Source organism: Rhinolophus sinicus, linkage group LG13, assembly GCF_036562045.2.
Source record: "Rhinolophus sinicus isolate RSC01 linkage group LG13, ASM3656204v1, whole genome shotgun sequence".
NCBI lineage: Eukaryota > Metazoa > Chordata > Mammalia > Chiroptera > Rhinolophidae > Rhinolophus > Rhinolophus sinicus.
In genome coordinates, this window is record NC_133762.1 from 37,453,195 (window position 1) to 37,472,601 (window position 19,407).

The window sequence follows — 19,407 nt, forward strand, 5'->3', positions numbered from 1 at the left end:
GGGATATGACCACAGAACACTCAGATTTCACTTGAGGACCAACCCCAATAGATTACTGTGGGTCACTCAGATTGCTGGGTTGAGAAGCATTTTCAGGCTACATCAGGACTCCTTGTAAAAATGTGCTAAATCGATTTGTAATGTCTGCCTAGAGTGTTGGATTGGAAATGGTAACATCTGGGCAAGGTAGCTGCCATCCTGGATCCAGCTGCCTTGGTAGAGGATTCACAGGGGGACTCTCCATACTGGAGAGCCCTGGGTTTTCCTGGCCTTCAATTTTTCTGGTCTCTCGGGCAAATGAGCAGACTCTTCAAACTGTGTCTGACTGGTATTATTAGCTCATTAAAAAGTGTGTGAAAAGGATGACCTACCATTACATGCAACAATTTGGATGACTCACAGATATTATGCTGAGTGAAAGAAATCAGACATAAAAGTCTGTACAATTCCATTTACACAAAATTCAAAACAAGAGAAAACAAATCTATGGTGATAGGAGTCAGAATAGTGGTTACCTCCGAGGGTGGCATGGCTCAGGCACAAGGACTTTTGTGGAGTGCTGGACAGGATCTATATCAAGATCCAGTTGTGTTCACATGTGTATATACAAATATATCTGTCTTTATACTTAAGATAACTGCCCTTTACATAACTTCTGTGCTTTACTAAATACATACTGTATCACAATTTAAAAAATTTCTTTGGTAAAAACAGCAACAGAAGACAGTTTTGGTTTGCAAAGTACATTTGCATACAAAATCCCATCTTGTCTCCCTCCATCCATCAAAGCCCCATGAAATAAGCATTACTATACCATCTCTATTTTACAGTTGAGGAAACTGAGGCCCACAGAAGTAGGAATTGCCGGAGGTCACATGGTTAAGGACACTCAGCCATATTTGTAAACTTCTTTAAAAATATGTCAAGACAAGCTGAATTAATAAAACCTATTATGGATAATAGGTTTTACATTATGAATAATAAAAAATTATGAAACTTGACACCACATCAAATATAGAGGATTTTGCTGATTGTTAGCTGTAAAAACCAAGTAGAATACATATAACACCCTTTCCTGATAAAAACGCTCAACAAACTAGGAATAGAGCTGCTTAATCTGATAAAGAATGCTATGAAAAACCCTCAGCTGACATCATACTTTAATGGTGAAAGACTGAAAGTTTTCCCTCTAAGATCAGAAACAAGACCAGGATGTCTACTCCCACCACTTCTATTTTGGAGGTTCTAACCTGGGCAATTAGGCAAGAAAAAGAAATAAAAGGGATCCAGATTGAAAAAGAACAAGCAAACCTATTTCTATTTGCAGATGACATGATCTTCTATATAGAAAACCCAAAAGAGTACACAAAAAATACTATTAGAGCTGAAAATGAGTTCAGCAAAGTTACAGGATACAAGATCAACACACAAAATCTGTTGTATTTTTATACATTAGCAAAAGACAATCTGAAAATTATATTAAGAAAACCATTCCATTTACAATAATCAAAAAGAATGAAATACTTAAGAATAAATTTAATCAAAGAAATGCAATTCTTGTACACTGAAAAGTATATTTTGTTGAAAGAAATTAAAGAAGATCTAAATAAATGAGGAAACATTCCATGTTCATGGATTAGAATTATTATTGGTAAGGTGGCAAACTCTCCAAATTGATCTACAGATTCAATACAATCCCTATCAAAATCTGCGCTACCTTTTTTACAGAAAATGGACAAGCTGATTCTAAAATTCATAGAGAATTGCAAGGGGCCCTGAATAGCCAAAACAAAATTGGAGGACTCACATTTCCCAATTTCAAAATTTGCTATAAAGCTACAGGAATCAAAACAGTGAGGTACTGGCATGAGGATAGACAAATAGATCAATGGAGAGTCAAGAAATAAACTCATACATCTATGATCAATTGATTTTCAACAAGAGGGCCAAGACCATTCAATGAAGAAAGAATAGTCTTTTCAACAAATGGTGCTGGGATAACTAGATATTCAAATACAAAAGAACGAATTTGTACCCCTTCCTCACATCGTATCAAAAATTAACTCAAATGGATCAGAGACCTAACTATAAGACATAAAACTATAAAACTTTTAGAAGGAAACATAGGTGTAAATCTTTGTGACCTTCAATTAGGCAACAGTTCTGTAACTATGACACCAAAAGCACAAGCAATGAAAGAAAAAAAAAAAGATACATTGGACTTCATCAAAATTAAAAACTTTTGTGCACCAAAGTATAGTAAAAAGAAAGTGAAAGACAACCCATGAAATGAGAGAAAATAAAGCAAATCCTATGTCTGACAGGGGGGTACTATTCAGAATATATTTTAGAAAATAACTCTTACAATTCAAAAATAAAAAGACAACCTGGTTTAAAAGCACTGAACTGTACACATTAAAATAGTTAAAATGGTGAGTTTTTTAAAAAAAAAACCAAAAACATTTTATTGGGGAAAGGGAACAGGACTTTATTGGGGAACAGTGTGTACCTCCAGGACTTTTTTCCAAATCAAGTTGTTGTCCTTTCACTCTTAGTTGTGGATGGCGCAGCTCAGCTCCAGGTCCAGTTGCCGTTGTTAGTTGCAGGGGGCACAGCCCACTATCCCTTGCGGGAGTCGAACCGGCAACTTTGTGGTTGAGAGGATGTGCTCCAACCAACTGAGCCATCTGGGAGCTCAGCGCCAGCTCAGCTCAAGGTGCCGTGTTCAATCTTAGTTGCATGGGGCGCTGCCCACCATCCCTTGCAGGACTGGAGGAATCGAACCGGCAACCTTGTGATTGAGAGCCCACTGGCCCATGTGGGAATCAAACCGGCAGCCTTCGGAATTAGGAGCACGGAGCTCCAACCACCTGAGACACCGGGCCGGCCCCTAAAATGGTGACTTTTATGTTATGTTAATTTTATCTAAAAAGAAGCGTGTTGAAGTAATGAAAATAAAATATGTTTTGAGGCTCACCACATAAACCTAGAGTAGAATTGAGACTCTGCCATTCAGTCATGTGGCAAGGTGCTTCACCTGCCTCAGTTTCCCCAGCTGTGAAAGAGACACTATCTCTCTCACCAGGCCATTCTGAGGATTCAATGAGAACATAGGTAAAGGGCCTGGTACAGAGTATGCATCTAATAAATATTTATAAAATAAATAAACAGTAATAATAACAGGAATAATCATCACTAATATCTGTTGAGCCTTCACTCTGAGTCAGATTATTTACATAAACTATATCACTTAATCATCCAACTACAGCCCTATGGGATACGTACAGATTACAGTTGAGGAAACAGAAGCTTAGAGAGGTTGAATAATTTGCCCAAGGTCACCCCATTATTAAGTGGTATGGCTGGCATTTGAAACCCCCAGCAAATAACACAAAATATTTATTGAGCACTTTATGCTAAGCAAGACACTGAACTAAGCATTTTGCTCATTTAGCCCACAAAGCAACTGCATTAAGTGGGCATTATTACTGTTCCCATTTTATCCAGTAGATACTGGAGAAACAGAGAAGTTGAAAAGCTTACCCTTACAGCTTGTAAGGGCAGAGCTAGGATTCTCACTGTAAAGACAACCAGCTTAGCCATATGCTATACTGCTTACATCCAAATGAATGAATGGATAGAGACACACACAAACCAACCCATAAATAAAAGAAGTGTGATGGGCCTGGGAGCAGGTATGACCTCCCTGAGGAATAGGGCCAAGTTAGCAATAGGGGTAGGACAGAGCGGCAGAACCTCAGAGGGGCAAGTGGGGAGTAAGGGGAGATTATGCACTGGAGGGGCCCCTGTACTTGAGCTAATGGAGGGGTTACAGGGCCCACCTCATACCCATTCATCTGAGCATGTGCAGGCCACACAACAGGCACTGTGCTCTAGAGGGTCAAATATTTCCTTCTCAGTGAGGCTTTCTAGGCCACCTCATACAATTCTGCAATCTTCCCCCCACACCCCACTCCCAAAACCTCTGCTCTCCTCTTTTTCCTACAATACTCATCACCTTCTAACATATTATATAATTTGCTTATTTATGTTGCTGTTTATCTTCTGCTTCTCCCACAGGGGATCTCCACAGATCATTGTTTGGTTCATAAAGTATCAATGTTGGAACTATATCTAGCATGTAGTAGGTGCTCAATAAATATTTGTAAAATAATAAATTAATGGACTGAGGTAACAGTGAACTGGGGAGCAGGAGAACTGGGTTTGGCCTAATCCTTGCCATGATGAGACCTTGGACAAGACTCTTTCCTTTTCTGGGCCTCAGTTTATTCTCTGATTCTATAAAGAGCCCAAGGCTCTTAAGTTCGGGCTCTGCCTCCTGCTTCAGGGTTCTGTGCCTGACCACACACCAACCACCCTTGGTGAGAGAAGGGTCACCCACAACCCTGAGGTGGAATCTGCTAACCTCCCTGACCACCACCCTACAGCTCTTTGAGAATCCATGGGGTCACTTGCTGGCAGCCTTGAGGGTTGTGAGCAGCTGCTGTTGCCACCTCCATGCCTCCCTTCCCAGGAGACACAAAACTGGTCCAACTGGTTCTCCTGGGCCATAGGGCATACCTGCTCAGTCAACTGAGACTTCCAAGCCACTGCCTCTGTCACTTGTCCCAGATATTCTCAGCTCCCTCTTAAAAACGGAAAGTGTTCTATCAGGTATTAACTTCCAGGGCTTTAGGTCAGCCGTTTCTCAGCCTACATGGCAGGTTCTTACTGGGGGAAATTGACTCGTGAACTCCATGGAATGGGAGGAGGGGGTGGGTAGAATGGGTCCTGTTTTCTCATTCACTCAGTAAATATTGATCGAGCAATTCCTGGGCAGTTCTACGCACTGTAAAAATAACAGAGAACAAAACAGACAAAAGTCTTTGACCTTGCGGACCTTTTGTTTCTAATTAAGGGAACAGACAAAATAGAAATGTCATAATGTCAAGGACGATGAATACAAATGAAGCAGGGTAAGGAGCTAGAGTGTGATGGGGGTGGAGTGGGAACTATTTTAGATAAACTGGCCAGAGAAGGCCTCTCAGAGGGACTTTTGGATAAAGGTGAATGGAGGGAAAGAACCAGCCACATGAAAATCTAGAGGCAAAATATTCTAGACAGAGGGAACAACAAATGCAAAGGCCCTAAGGCAGGAACTAGCTTATATGATGGAAGAGCAGCAAGAGGGCAGGTGTGGTTGGAGTGGAGTGAGAGAGGAAAAGAGTGGTAGGAGATGAGGGCTGCTTCATGTTGAACCTTGAAATCTATGGAGAGAATTTTACATTTCATTCTGGGAGAGATCAAAATCCACCAGAGGGTTTTAAACAGGAAAGTGTCATAATCTGATTCAGGCTCTAGAAAGATTTCTTGGGCTGCTGTCAAGAGAATGGATCATGGTGGGGAAAGAGAGAAAGCAGGGAGACCAAACAGAAGCTGATACAGTCATCCATGCAAGAGCCTGGTAGCCTGGACAGGCTAATGGTGGCCAAGGAGATGAACAGTGGTTGGAGCCTTGAAGAAGTGGTTCCAAATAAAACTCAGCTCATCAGAACTGGTGAGAGCTTCAGAGATCCTAAAACAAGGCATGAAATTGGAGTCCTGGGTTTGAAGCCCAGCTCCACACATTCTGGCTGTGAGTCCTTGGGCAGGTGGCCACACCTCTCTGAGCCTCGGTTTCCCCATCTGTACACTAAGCATAAGAGAGCTTTCTTCCAAGGAGTGTCTTGAGGACGCAGTGACATGTACATAAGGCACAGAGCACAGGGCTTGGTACCTAGACAGTCCGGAGAATTAGGCACAACTAAACTCCCCACATTTATCAATAGAGAAACTAAGGGCAGTTAACTTAGTGGCAGACAGAAGACTAGAAGGGGGAGGGAGAAAAGGAAGCAGGATTTACAGGGTTCCTCAAGTCACATACCCACAGAGTCTAGACATAAGATAGACGAGTAAAGTGGGCCAGGAAAATGAAAAATCATGTGATCCTCTCTAGCCATCTTGTTACCCTACGTTTGAGACATGGGAAATTAGAACTATTTCTCTACTCTAAGATAAATCAACACAAGTACAGTAAGTAGCAACCAACATTCAGCTGCAATGTCAGGGAGACAGCATGGGAACTATGGCCATCTGAAATGCATGTTCCCATAGAAAGAGAATGGCTAGCCAGCTCTGACTACTGCCCCACTGTATCAGATACCCCAATTTTAATTTTAAAAGTCAGAAATCCAGATTTTTAAGTGAAATCTCCAAATTTTAACTAAATTCCTAATTGCTTCTGGATATGGGAACACAGTAAATGTTTATATATTGATCTTGCTATTATTTCAGCATCCTTGCTATTATTTCACCTTTTCTGATCCTTATATCATTTATTTCTTTTTCTTGCCTTATTGCTTTGGCGAGGCCTCCAACATAATGTTGAGGTCATGAAAGTAGGCATCTCTGTCTTGTTCCTGACACAGAGAGAATATGTCTCATTTTTCATTGTTGCAGTAGGTTTTTAATTTCATTATTTTTAAATGTTGGCTCATTTTTTTCAAACATTTTGAAAGCTAGACAATGTCTGTCTGTAGGCTGGGTTCAATTCATGGGCTGCCAATTTGTGAACTCTGCTTTACCTGAATTCTCTCTGAATTGTGACATCAATTCAGATAGGTACTACTTTCTTTTTTAATATATTGGGGAACAGTGTGTCTTTCCAGGACCCATCAGCTCCACATCAAGTCGTTGTTTTCAATCTAGTTGTGGGGGGCGCAGCTCAGCTCCAAGTTAAGTCGTTGTTTTTAGTCTAGGCCCATGTGGAAATTGAACCAGCGATCTTGGTTTTATGAGCACTGCACTCTAACCACTGAGTCAACTGGCCATCCCAAGTAAGTACTATTATTCTCCCCATTTGACATATGAGGACATCAAGGGTCAGAGAGGCGAAGTGACTTGGCACAGTCACACAGCTGGGGTCAGAGCCAGGATTCAAACCCAGCTCTTCCTGATGCCACAATCTGTGGGACCCTGGATGCCCAGGACAATCCCTCTTACACTATACCATGTCCAGCATCTCAGGACTCTGTAAGCCCTGAGGTCCTGGAGCAGTTTTATCATCAACTCTGAGCGACCCTTGACCAAGGAGCTTCCCCTCTCTGGGCCTGTCTCCCCATCTGCCAACTTAGGAGGGGTTTAGCTATGGAAAAACCAATATAGTTCCAGCCTCCTCCCCTATAGTTGAACTCTGCATCTATTAAATATTAGACCTGATCTTATGTCCCTTGTTCTGTGGCCTGGCTGTCGCTTACTGATGTATGACTTGGGGCTGCTTAACCTCTCTGTGCCTGTTGCCTCATTTCAGCTGCAAAATAGGATTAAAAGTAGCACCTACTTCAAAGAGCTTAGGACATGCCAGGCACAGCGTAAGGGCCTAGTAAATGTCAGTCCTCATGAATACTGGTAAATGTTCATGCATGTGTACACTGACAGGAGGAGGCAGAAATATAACTGAAATAGCTGTATTAGGATGAAAATGTGGTTTTTAACATTTCCTTTAATATCACAATTTTTAAAAATGTTTAATGCCTCTTATGATTCAACTACTATGGAGACTAAAGTCCAAATTCCTTAACCCAACATCCAAGGATCTCTCTGATCCAATATCAACCCATATTTCAATAGAGCAAAGTAGCTAACAGCACATGGAGGCAGGCTGGCCCAGCCTGAACCCCAGCTCTGTGACTTACTAGCTGTGTGAGCTTGGGCGAGGAACTTTGCCTCTCTGTGTCTGTTTCCACAGTTGTAAAAACAAGTAACAATTCTCACCTGAAGGGGCTGAGGTGATGTGACATGAAAGGCTTAGTACAGTGTCCATAATATGTCCAAATGGAGGCTTGAACTTATTAGCAGTTGCCATGACCTGCCCAGTCCCCTCCAATCTCTGGTGACCCTGGACCACTCACCAGCCTTGGAATACAACAGGCCTTATACTGTCATACCTCACAGTCCGTGCTTATGCCTTGTTCTCCCTCGCATGACTTCCCCTAACTATCCATCCATCAAAATACTCTGTGTCAAGGCCTAGCTCAAACGTCACTTCCTCTGAAGAGACTTCCTGTCCCTACCAGCAGCTCCCTTGGCCTTTTTGAGAGCGGGGTACACTTACAGCCCTCATGTCCTCAGCTGTGCACTACTGCTTCATTTGTCTCTCCCACTATATCGTAGCCTTCTTGAGGATGTGGGAAGTTGGGCTTTCTCTGAGCTCCAGCCCTGGGCGCCAGCACGGGTGTCAAGGCCTCTTTACTCTCTCCCGACCTCCCGATGAGCCTGGTTTCCTTTCCCCTGGACTATCTGGGGCTTGGGAAGGGAATGCTGGACATGGGGGACTCTACAGCCATCCAGAGGCCTGTTCGTGACGGACCTCAGGTTCTGGTCAGTGTTTCTGATTCCAAAGTGTTCGGGGTGAGGCCCGGATCCTGCATTTTCAAAAGCAGGATCCCTCTGGGTGTATAAACCCCTTCCTCTGGGTGTTTCCAGGGGTTATATTCTGAAATGACTATTCTGGGAGCACCAAAGCTCTCCATGGCTAATGGGGTAACCCAGCCTTGTGTGAGGGGCCATTGACCCCTCTGTCCCCACACACTTTGGAGAGGGGAATGCTGCCACCTAGGGACTACGAAAGAAACTGCCAAAGCCAGGGCCCGAGCCATGTGGATACTCATTTTGATAAAAACATTTATTGAGCACTTTCCAAGTGTGGGGCACTACGCCAAACCCTTTGCATATTTCATCATACCAGATCCCCATGACAGCCCTATGAGGTAGTTCTGTCATAAGCCTCCTTGTACAGATGAGGAACATGGGGCTCAAAGAGGTGAAGGGACTTACCCAAAGTCCCACAGCGAGTGCCTGGCAGCGCTTGGATTTGAAGCTAGATCTGGCTGATAGCTGCACTCTAACCACAACACTTGAGTGCCTCCTAAATGCCTATATCCCAGAGGCATCTGGGGATGCTGTGAGGAGCCATTTATAAAAAGGTCCGGCAGATGAGGGCTCTGACCATGTCGGGCTGCCCGAAGAGCAGCTTGACTGCAGGCCACCCCTAAAGCAGCCCAGAGGGGATGGGCAGGGCCACTCCGTCTTCTCTCCTAGGCGGCCCAACCACTAGCCTGGACCAGCCAGACCCTGGGCTGCTCAGGCTCAGCCACCTCTCTTCCTATTGCCCCTGCCTAGAAGCCACAGTAAGCCCTGCCCCAGGTCCCAGAATGCTACAGGGCTTTCCAGAAGGATAGGGGACACGGCAAGGTGGTCACGGGCCAGGGTTTATAAATGACATTCCAGAAGGATTTCTGCTGAAGCTCCTTCCACTGGGAAGGATCTCTAGTCTGCCCCCAGAGGCCCTGGACCCAAAGGTGCTCATCAGGCTGGGCCGTGGGAGCAAACACCACGTGTCCATCACTCCGACGCCTGAATGTAGACGGGCACAGCAAGCATGGCACATGGACCGTCAGCCCCTGCCTGCAGCTCTGCCAGTGCCAGGTTGGAGCCCAGTCCCTCGGCATGCCCAGGCACTACCAGCTCAGGTTCACCACCCACTGTGCCACCCACTACAATGGACAGCACGGCATCTGGCTCCGAGAAGGGTGGCCTGCCTGGGACGGCCTCGGGCACTGGCCCAGCCCCTGTGTCTTTCAGCTCCTCTAGCCCCAGTGGGTCAGGCAGGGGGGTCACCACCTTGCGTCCACCACTAGAGCCACTGCGGGGAGCTGCTCTCCTCCGGGGGGGCCGCCGGCCTTGCAGATCCTTGTCCTTTTGGGGGCCGAGGCGGCAGCGGTGATCCTTGAGATACTTGTGACGAGAAAAGCCCTTGGCACAGCCAGCACAGCGGAACTTGTAGTTGCCCGTGTGGGCGCGCTGGTGCTCGGCGAGGTGGGCACGGCGGCTGAAGGACTTGCTGCACAGGGCACACTTGTGAAGCTTCATGCCTGGTGGGGAGGGGAAGTTGATGAGAGGCACCTTGACCCTGCGACAGTGCCCCTGCACTTCACATAAAACCCAGTCTCTCGCTTGCCTCCAAGCATCCATGTGATCTGGGCTCTGTTACCTCCAGTCTCATCTCCCACCTTCGCCCAGCCACTCTGCCAGTCACGCTCACTCTCCTCAAATGAGTCAAGCTGCCTCCCACCTCTGGGTCTGTGTACTTGCTGTTTCCCTCTGCCTGGAATAGTATGGTCAGCCCCCAAACCTTGGCTATCTTTGCCAGGTCACCATCATCTCTCTCCTCTCTCGTCTGTCTCACCCCGGCCCCCTCAGATCATTCCCTAGAGGGAAGCTAGTAACGTCTTCATAAAACACACAAAAGATCATGATATTCTCTGCTCCAAACTCTCCACTGAATCCCAAGTTTCCCATCAAGCCCCTTGCGGTCTGACCTCCCCCTTCACCTCTCAGCCCCATCCCTGCCCTCCCCCTACTTTGTTCTCTGAGCTCTAGGCCTCCCTCCTGTCTTTCCTTGTCTTAAAAACTGCAGTCTATTCCTGACTCAAGGCTTTGCACTTGCTAAGTCCTCGCTCTGGAAGCCATTTCCTAGCTCTTTTCAGGACTCAGTTTCATGTCACCTCCTCTGGTAGGCCCTCCCTGATATCTACCCCCTCCACAATCTGCCCCATCACCCTGTTTATTTCATTCTCTGCACTTAGCATACTTTGCTGCTACATACTTATTTGTTTGCTGTTCATTTTCGGTCTCTACCACTAAAGGCCAAGCTTCCCCAAGAGGGCAGGGTGAGGTTCTGCCTAACTGATTCCCCCATGGCACCCCCAGTGCCTGACACGTGGTAGGTTCTTAATTGTCACTTACTGAATGAATCACTGGTACCTCCACGTCTGCATGAAGTCAACTCCAGCCCACACTCAACCTGGGCCACAGCCCCCTCAGCCTCCCTGGCTCAGGGAGGGGTGGTGACTTGCCTGAGGCCACCCAGCAAGAAAGTGCCAGTGCAAAGACTCAAACCCAGGCCCTCTGTCTCTAAGCCCTTGAACTGCTCTCTCAATTTTCAAACTTCCTTTATCCACTATATCCTGTCTGTAAACCAGTGTCAATTTTACCCCCCAGGGGACTTTTGGCTTGTCCTTTGGAGACATTTCTGGTTGTCATAAATGTGGGGGAGATGCCATTGACATCTTGTAGGTAGAAACCAGGGATACTACTAAACATCCTACAGGGCGCACAGCAGCCCCCCAAGACAACAAATTATCCTGCCCAAAGATCAGTAGTGCCAAGGTAGAGAAACCCTGTTCTAGACCAAACGGTATGTGGAAAGCCAGACAAGCTTCTCTGGGGAAGCTCTGTGGAGCCCCTGGGAACTGAGGAGTGGTGTGGAGACCGCTTCTCCCCATCCCGGCTGCGCTGCTCTGCCGAGGCTACGAAGGAACCTTCCTGGCCTTGTATTGGACCCAGTAAGAATCTGATCTCCCACCACACTTGACCCACACCTCTATCACACTGGGACCTCTCTGAGTTACAGTTATCTCCTCTAAGGTCACTTCCCCTCAGCCTGGGCACTGTGTCTGACTCACCTCTGTGTACCCTGAGGACCCTCATACAGGCCTGGCTCATGGCTCACATGAGCAAAAGTCTGTTGGCTGGAGTGTACCAGATGGGATAATAAGCCTCATGGGATGTGTCTGGGGGGCCTGCCCCAGGAGACTGACACTGTACCAGACCCTCCTGGCAGGTCCACGAGCCACTTACCAGAATGGGAAAGGATATGAGCCTTCAGCTTATCCGGCCGGTTGAACTCCTTACTGCAACCTGTGTGTGTCCTGGAACCCAAAGCCACTGGTCAGGGGGCGCTCACCAAGTTCAGGACCCTCTTGCTGGTCCCTCTGCTAGCTCTGGGCCTGAGGACCCCTTGTCCACCCTAATGGCTGAGCAAAGCAGCAGGATGGGGAGTGAAGCTGGCAGGCAGGGCCCAGGACAGGATAAAGGAGACAGGGCCTTCAGCGCTGACCTGACGTCTTTCTGTCCCTCCACTGGGTAAACCTGCACCCCCTCCACGCCAGTCTCTACTCACGAGAAGGGGCATTTGTATTTCTTGAATGGCTCATGGATCAACATGTGTCTCTTCAGTTTGTCCTTGCGGTTGAATGCGGACTCACACACTGAACATTTGTAGGGCTTCTCGCCTGCAGGAGGAGACGCGAGGTTGGGGATGAGGAGCCCACGAGAGGGAGTCTGAATGTGGGGCATGGGGTAGGGTCACCACAGGACAGCAGCTGCTCTAGGGAGGTGGCCTCTCCCGTTCCTCATGGCTTTGTTTTGCCAAGAAGAGGGGACCACTTTAGATAGGGTGGTTAGGAAGGGCCTTTCTGACGGGCAACACGTGAGGTGAGCCCTGAGGTAGTTAGGGAGCAACCCATGGGGAAATTTGGGAGTGAGGATACCAGGCAGAAGGAAAGGTTGGGGTGCTTGGTATGTCTGAGGAACAATGGGGAGGCCAGTGCGGCTGGAATGGAGTGGGGGGGATGGAGAATCAGGCAGAAGATGAGGTTAGCAAGGCTGCCTAGCCTAACAGGACAGCATGGAAGGCCAAGGAAAGACTTTGGCTTTTACTCTGAGCCAGATGAAAAGCCACCTGAGAGGCTGAGCGGAGGAGGGTCAGGATCTGACTGAAGAGTTTCACAGGCTCCCTCTGATTGTGTATAGAATAGACTGAGGGTGGAGAAGGTAGAGGCAGGCAGGAGGCTGGTACAAGAAATGGGAGGTGGTCAAGTTCAGGCTTTGTTTAGAAAGCAGAACGGGCAGCCCTTGTCAATAGATTGGCTGTGGGGTGTGAGAGGCAAGGAAAAGTCACAAATGAGACTAAAGTGGGCCAAGCAACAGGGTGTATGGTCATGGAATTCACTGAAATGAAATCCACCATGGGAGAAGGGGGAATTACATCCAATTAAATCCTTGCAACAAACCATGAGGTAAGTACTATCATTATCCCATTTTATAGACGAGAAAACTGAAGTTCATGGTCTACATCTAGCGGTTGGGGGAACTAAGATTCTAGCCCAGCAGTACGATCCAGAGTCCACCTGAGTCGCCCAGATCGACTTGCTGCAGAACCATTGGGAGGACAGCTCTCACATGACCGGGGCTGGGGTCACAACATGCCCTTCAGAAAAAGGTTGTTATTGGGCTATTTTGATTTCCTACCATTATTTATTCTCTAGTCTCCCTGTGGAATGAATAAAGTACTTTTGAAAAATGCCAACCACCCCCCAATGATTAAGGAAATTCTGGTCCTTACATTGAATGCTCTGTAGTCATTAAAAAGATTAAGGTCTGGGGCGGCCAGTTAGCTCAGTTGGTTAGAGCACAGTGCTCTTAACAATAAGGTTGCTGGTTCGATCCCCACATTGTGTGAGCTGCGCCCTCCACAACAAGATTGAAACAACTACTTGACTTGGAGCTGATGGGTCCTGGAAAAACACACTTAAAGTACATAAAAGTTTTTTTTAAAAAAGATTAAGGTCGATCTGTGTTTCTTGATCTGGAAAGATCTCCTGAACATATTGCTAAGAGGAAAAAAAAGCTTAACACAGTTCCAGTTTTGTTAGAAAAAAGTATAGTTCCCACACTCCAAAAAAAAACACTCAAGCCATATGTGTTTGCATAAACACAGACTATGCAGGGAGAACGGTGGGGGAGGGTACACACCAAACTGTCAATAGCAATTAGGATTTGAAGGGGAAATTTAACATTTGACCGTATGTACTTCTATACTGCTTTCATTTTTACAATAAAAATATATTACTTTTGAATAACAATCATTTTAAAAGCCATAAAGAGATTAATTTGGTAATATCTATCAAAATTAATAATGTATACACTTTTTTCTTTTTCTATTGTGGTAATATATACATAACATAAAATTTACTATTTTAACCATCTTCAAGTGTGCAGTTCAGTGGCATTAAGTATATTTACCTTGTTGTGCAACCATCACCACTATCCATCTCTAAAACCTTTTCAGCATCCCAAACTGAAACTCAATACTACATACATGTTTTAACCCAGCACTTCCACTACTAGGGATACACACGACAGATGTACTCCCAAAAGCTTGCCAAGGGACCCACCCAGTACTGTGTGTACAGACTAACAGCTGAAAAGTAATTTAAGTATTCATTGTAGGAAACTGACTAAATAAGAGATGGTAAATGCAGAGGTATGATGGTACGCAGCAGAGAAAAGGAAGGTGTCTTTAAGGAACACTTTCAAGGTATAGTGATAACGTATATTGAAGAAAAAAGGTACATGGTAGAATTATAATATGTGCTTATTTGTGTAGAAGTAAACAAATATTTTGTATAGGTGTAAAATAAAAACTAGAATGACACAGACTAGACCACTAATAGCTATCGCCTGTGCCTTTGGGGAGGGGAGTAGGAGTATTTTTTCAAACTGCAAACTGCGAGTCACAACTTGGTGGTTATTTTAACAACTAAAACTGAAGAGAATAGAATACAAAATATTGCTTTGTGAAACTTTTATTTCAATATATTCTGTGTATATATGTGTTTCCTGAGTTGCAATATCAAATGCATTTTTTTTTTTTTTTTTTACCTTAGGTCATAGTAAAAAAAATTGAGAAACATTTGGATTATCCATCTGAGGTAAGAGGGAGGTTTATTTTAATTATATATGCTTTTGCATTGTCGAGGATTTTCTCCTCAGGTTTTCTCAATCTATTGATCCTTTTCAATGAAAAAGAAAACCAGAATTTTTTTAACTAACAAAAAAATTTAAAGATTAAAAAAAAAGTAAATGTGGAACCATTCTCCTGGGGAACCAAGGAGAGAGGGATTTGTCCAGGTTTGGGTGGCAATTTTGCAATGAGAACAGTGCCCCCACCCCTAGGAATTCAGAATGGTCTGAGGGGGCTGACTTGCAGGGGGCAGAGCCAAGAGAACTCCCACCAGGCCCCAGGAGCTCATTTCTGCTCTAGTTTTGGTGGGAATGCCTTGTTCACTTGACAGGGTACGTGCGTAGGGGGCCAAGAAGGAGACAGAGAGGGAAAAGGGGCAGGAGGAGAATGGGGAAGAGGGCCAGAGAGAGGTGGAGAGGAAAGCAGAGAGGAATGGGAAGGAAAACAAAGAAGGGTTGAGAACGGGGAAGGTGAGGTGGCAGGAGTTGGTGGGGAGCAGGGTACCCACCTGAGTGGATGTGAGCATGCAGTTTGAGGTAGTGCTCCCGCCGGAAGAATTTCTTGCACACCTGGCACTTGAACCTGCCTCCACTGCCATGTGTGGGCAGGTGACGCCGCAGGTAGCGTTCACAAGGAAACACCTGGCAGAAGAAAGGAGTTGGCTTCAGGTCTGTGTCACCAGCCCTAGCCACCTTCTGAGAGCAAGAGACCCCTCATTGCCAGCCCTTCCTTATGGAAACACCTTCCTTTCCGCTCACCGGGGTCAGGGTCCACAAGGTCAGGTACAGCTCTTAGAACGTCATGGCTTCTACTACTCACCCATGCCTACTTTGAGCATCTGCCCAGGCTGTTTTTCCTACCCAGAAGGCCTTTCTCTCTTAGCCTGATAAACTCCTACCCATCCTTCAAGACCCACCTCAGGAGTCACCGCACTATGAAGCCCGCCCTAACTCCACAATGCCATGGCAGGCAAAGCAAATTCCACCCTTGAATATCCCCTCACATTTTTAAAGTCAGCATTGAACAAGCTGAATTACAGCCCTTTGCTTACATAGGATCTCCAAAAGGACAGAGAGGGACTTTCATTCCCCAGCACAGGGCCTGAGTCAAATGACTGACAAGTAAAAGAATGAATGAAAAAATGAAAAAATAACCAAAGAAATGAATGAAAAGGTAATAAAAAGCCAGAAAACACAGAAGCCAAAATCTCCTTCTTCCCCAGTTACCAGATAGACATTCATTCATTTTTTCATTCATTTGGTATAGAGAGGGACAGACCCAATTGCCCCACTACTTATTAGCCCCACCATTTCCTAGTTAAGTGATCTTTCTGTGCCTTGGTTTCCCCATCTGTAAAATGGGATAGTAAGAATATGCCTATCTCCTAGGGTTAAATGAGTCAATTGGGATAAAATAGTCAGAACAGTATCTGGCATGTGATTCTTGCTTAATTCATGATACTTTTTCCATGGACCACAAATTCCAAAGCTCAAAATTAGACTATAGAATTAGAAACATCTACAATGAGGCCGAAGTGATACCAGAGCTGTCCTGGAAAATCTGCCATGTAAGGTTGTAAGAAAATGAGTAGAACAAAGAAACAAGTTGAACACACCAGGGGGATGCAATCAGCAAAATCCAGACTTCAGGAAACTCCACAGGACCGATGGCCCAGTTTCTTCAACATATAAATTGAAGGGGGGAAAAAAAAGCAATGGTGGGGAAACCTATAGATTAAAAGAAACTTCGGTCATATCAACCAATCGCAATATATAGACCTGATCCAAAAACCAAACTTCACAAAAATTGTGATGTTTTTGAGACAATTGGAAATTGGTACATGGCCTAGCTAGTTGATGATATTAAGGGACAGGCTTTAATGAGGCTTCCCAGATTTACTGGAAAGAAGGACCAATAATAACAAGGATATAACACATTGGGAAGCTGCAGACTGCTGTTCAGTCGCTGGACCTGGGACCAGGAGAAGTCTCACCCCATGTCAGCCCAGTTGGCCTGGCCTGGCCCAGCAGCAGCCCCAGATGGCTACATGTGGTATCTGATGGATAAGAGAGGCCAGGTAGAGCTCTTGCTCTTCAAAGATGAAGTGTTGTCTGTGGAGATCACCCCACGCCTTGTCTGCACGTACAGAAGTAGCAGAGGAGGAGACAATGAGGGCTTTACTCCATCGCCTCTTGCCCCTAAATATCACAGGGGTACCCACCTTTTGACAGTGCGGACAGGGGAAGTTGTGAGTGGCGGTCTGCAAATGGTGCTCCAGGGCCTCGGGGGTAGAATATTTGTTGACACATTTGACACATCTAAGTGGGAAGAAGCAGGAGAAGTGAGAGAACAGTGCGTGGGGGTTAGACTCGCCCAACAGGCCCAGGAATCAGCCCCAAGGGCCAATATTAGGAGGCAAAACCTTACATGTAATTCATTTTCAAATAAATCTACTCTTCTCGCTTGCCACTGCCTCCATCTTAGTCCAAGCGGCCATCCTGTCTCGCCGACGTGTACAGTAGCCACCTAACTGGCCTCCCTGCCCTACTCCACCATCTGTCGTCCATTCTCCACAGGGGAGCCAGCAGGAGCCTTTAAAAATCAAAACCAGACCACGTCACACTCTTGCTTAAAAGTCCCCACCTTGGCCTAAAGGCCCTACTGGCCTGATCCACTTCCACCTCTCAGACTTCATCTTTCTCCACTGCCCACCTCACTCACCCACTCTGCTCCAGCCACCCTAGCCTCCTTGATGTTTCTGGAACACACTAAGCTTGATCCCACCCTCAGGGCCTGTGCATTTGCTGTTCCTATGACCTGGAACGCTCTTCGCCAGGTCTTCCCCTGGGCAGCAGTTTCTCATCCTTCATGTCTCAGCTCAAATTTCACCTCCTCACAGAAGCCCTCCCTGACCACCGTGTCTCAAGTTGCCCCTCACCCCCTACCACCATTCCCTATTATGTCACGCAGATTTTCTTCTTAGCACTTATTACCTGAAATTACATTATTTGCTTACTTTGATTATTATCTGTCCCCTCCACCAGCAAGTGGGCTCTGGAGGCATGGACCATTATCTGTCATTTTCACAAACCACTCTGAGTGCCAGTGACAATCTGTTACATGAAAGAGTCAGACAGACAAGAATCCAGACCTGGTTCTTTCCCATCTCTGACCCTCAGTTTCCTCAACCATAAAATGGTGTGGGAATCCCCAATGGGCCTGCCCCTCATTCATTCTTAAGATTGTCACAAGAGTCAAAAGACACAACTGTGCTAAATGGTTCATAAACCACAAAGAACTAGAGACACGGTCTTTACTATAAACACAGTCTTCACTTCACTGTGGCTAACATGCCTTCGAAACACCAGTTTCAGGCGACAAGCCACTTTGAAGAAGACCTCACCATCTCCCCACTGTGAAAACATTTGCCAGCAAATGCATCCAATGAAGTGCCAGTGACAAACGCCACAGTTGAGTGGGCCAGTCATACCAAAAACAAAAATATGGGCCCTGCCATCTGTACACCAGGGCCACCGTGGGAAACCCCTTAGGCAACCTGCACCTGTGGCAGGCCCAAGGAACGCCCTCAGACTGCACACTGAAAACCACAGTCTAATGTTTCCACAAGCTAGAAAGAGGATGTGGGTGGAAACAGGAGGCCAAGAACCTCACAAGCTGGTGGGAGGGAGGGGACCTGCCTCGGCGGTGAGGAGACAGGTTTGTGTGGGAGGTAGTTTACCAATAAGCATTAAAATTAGAACTCCCTGCCAGAAACACCACCCTAACTAAGTCATCCAAGGGAACGTCCCCAGCAATGGGGTAAAGCCACGTCATGCACCTCCCGATCTAATGCACTGAGAAGGACACAGCGTCACTTTGTGCTAACCTGCCAAAAGTGCCAATCCTGGATCTAACCTGAGGTCAAATCAGACTAATCCAAATGGAGGACATTCTGCAAAAGAACTGGCTTATACTCTTAAAAAATACCGTCATGAAAGACAAAGACAGACTGAGGAGTGGTTCCAGCTTCAAGGAAACTGAAGCGATATGACAACTGAATGCAATGTGTGATCCTGGATGGGCTCCTAGGCCAGAAAAAACACTTTTCTCTTTGTCTATAAAGGATGTCATTGGAACAGTTGGAAATTTTCGAGTCAGGTTGAATAAGAGTTGTCTTGATTTAACTTCCTGATTTGGGTAACTATACCACGCTTAGGTAAGAGGTTATCCTTGTTTTTAGAAAATATACCCTAAAGGGAAGGGGTAAAGCCTCATGTCTGCAAATTATTCTCAAATCGCTCAGAATAGGATAAAGCCAATGTGGTGAAAAATTAACATTTGGGAAATCTGGGTGACGGGTATTTGTGAGAATTCTTTGTATCATTCCTTTTATTTTTGGTAATTGAATGTTTTATTATAGTTTGTACAAACTGTTATATCAATTTATATCCTTCATTTAGAAAGGATTCATTGTGGTTAATTATTAGGGAATTATAAATACAAGATGTATAATTAAACTGTACAGATATTATAAGAAAAATATTGATAGTGGTATAGTAAAACCAGGTGAAACTTATTCCTTCAGTAATGACAAACATAATCAGTAAATAAAAATTCCATATTGTGAGATGATGACATATTAGCTTGAGTTAAGATATATTTAACATCTCTTGAGCATTTTAAGAATGACTTCTTTAGTTTTTACAGTTTATATTTTAAGA

General features: G+C 45.4%; 1 protein-coding gene across 2 annotated transcripts in view; it reads right to left on the reverse strand.

Annotated features, from left to right (window-relative positions):
- The window catches only part of ZNF341 (zinc finger protein 341), a 44,677-nt gene that overhangs the window by 705 nt on the left and 24,565 nt on the right, over positions 1-19,407 (reverse strand). The window contains exons 11-15 of one of the 2 annotated variants that reach the window (XM_074318292.1): positions 16,908-17,004; positions 15,195-15,327; positions 12,062-12,173; positions 11,740-11,810; positions 9,721-9,971 (exon numbers count right to left, since the gene is read on the reverse strand). In XM_074318292.1, the coding sequence (XP_074174393.1) occupies positions 9,721-9,971; positions 11,740-11,810; positions 12,062-12,173; positions 15,195-15,327; positions 16,908-17,004 (664 nt within the window). Of the gene's footprint in view, positions 1-8,707; positions 9,972-11,739; positions 11,811-12,061; positions 12,174-15,194; positions 15,328-16,907; positions 17,005-19,407 lie in introns of those variants that run through there. The other variant, XM_019733882.2, reaches the window with a different exon arrangement.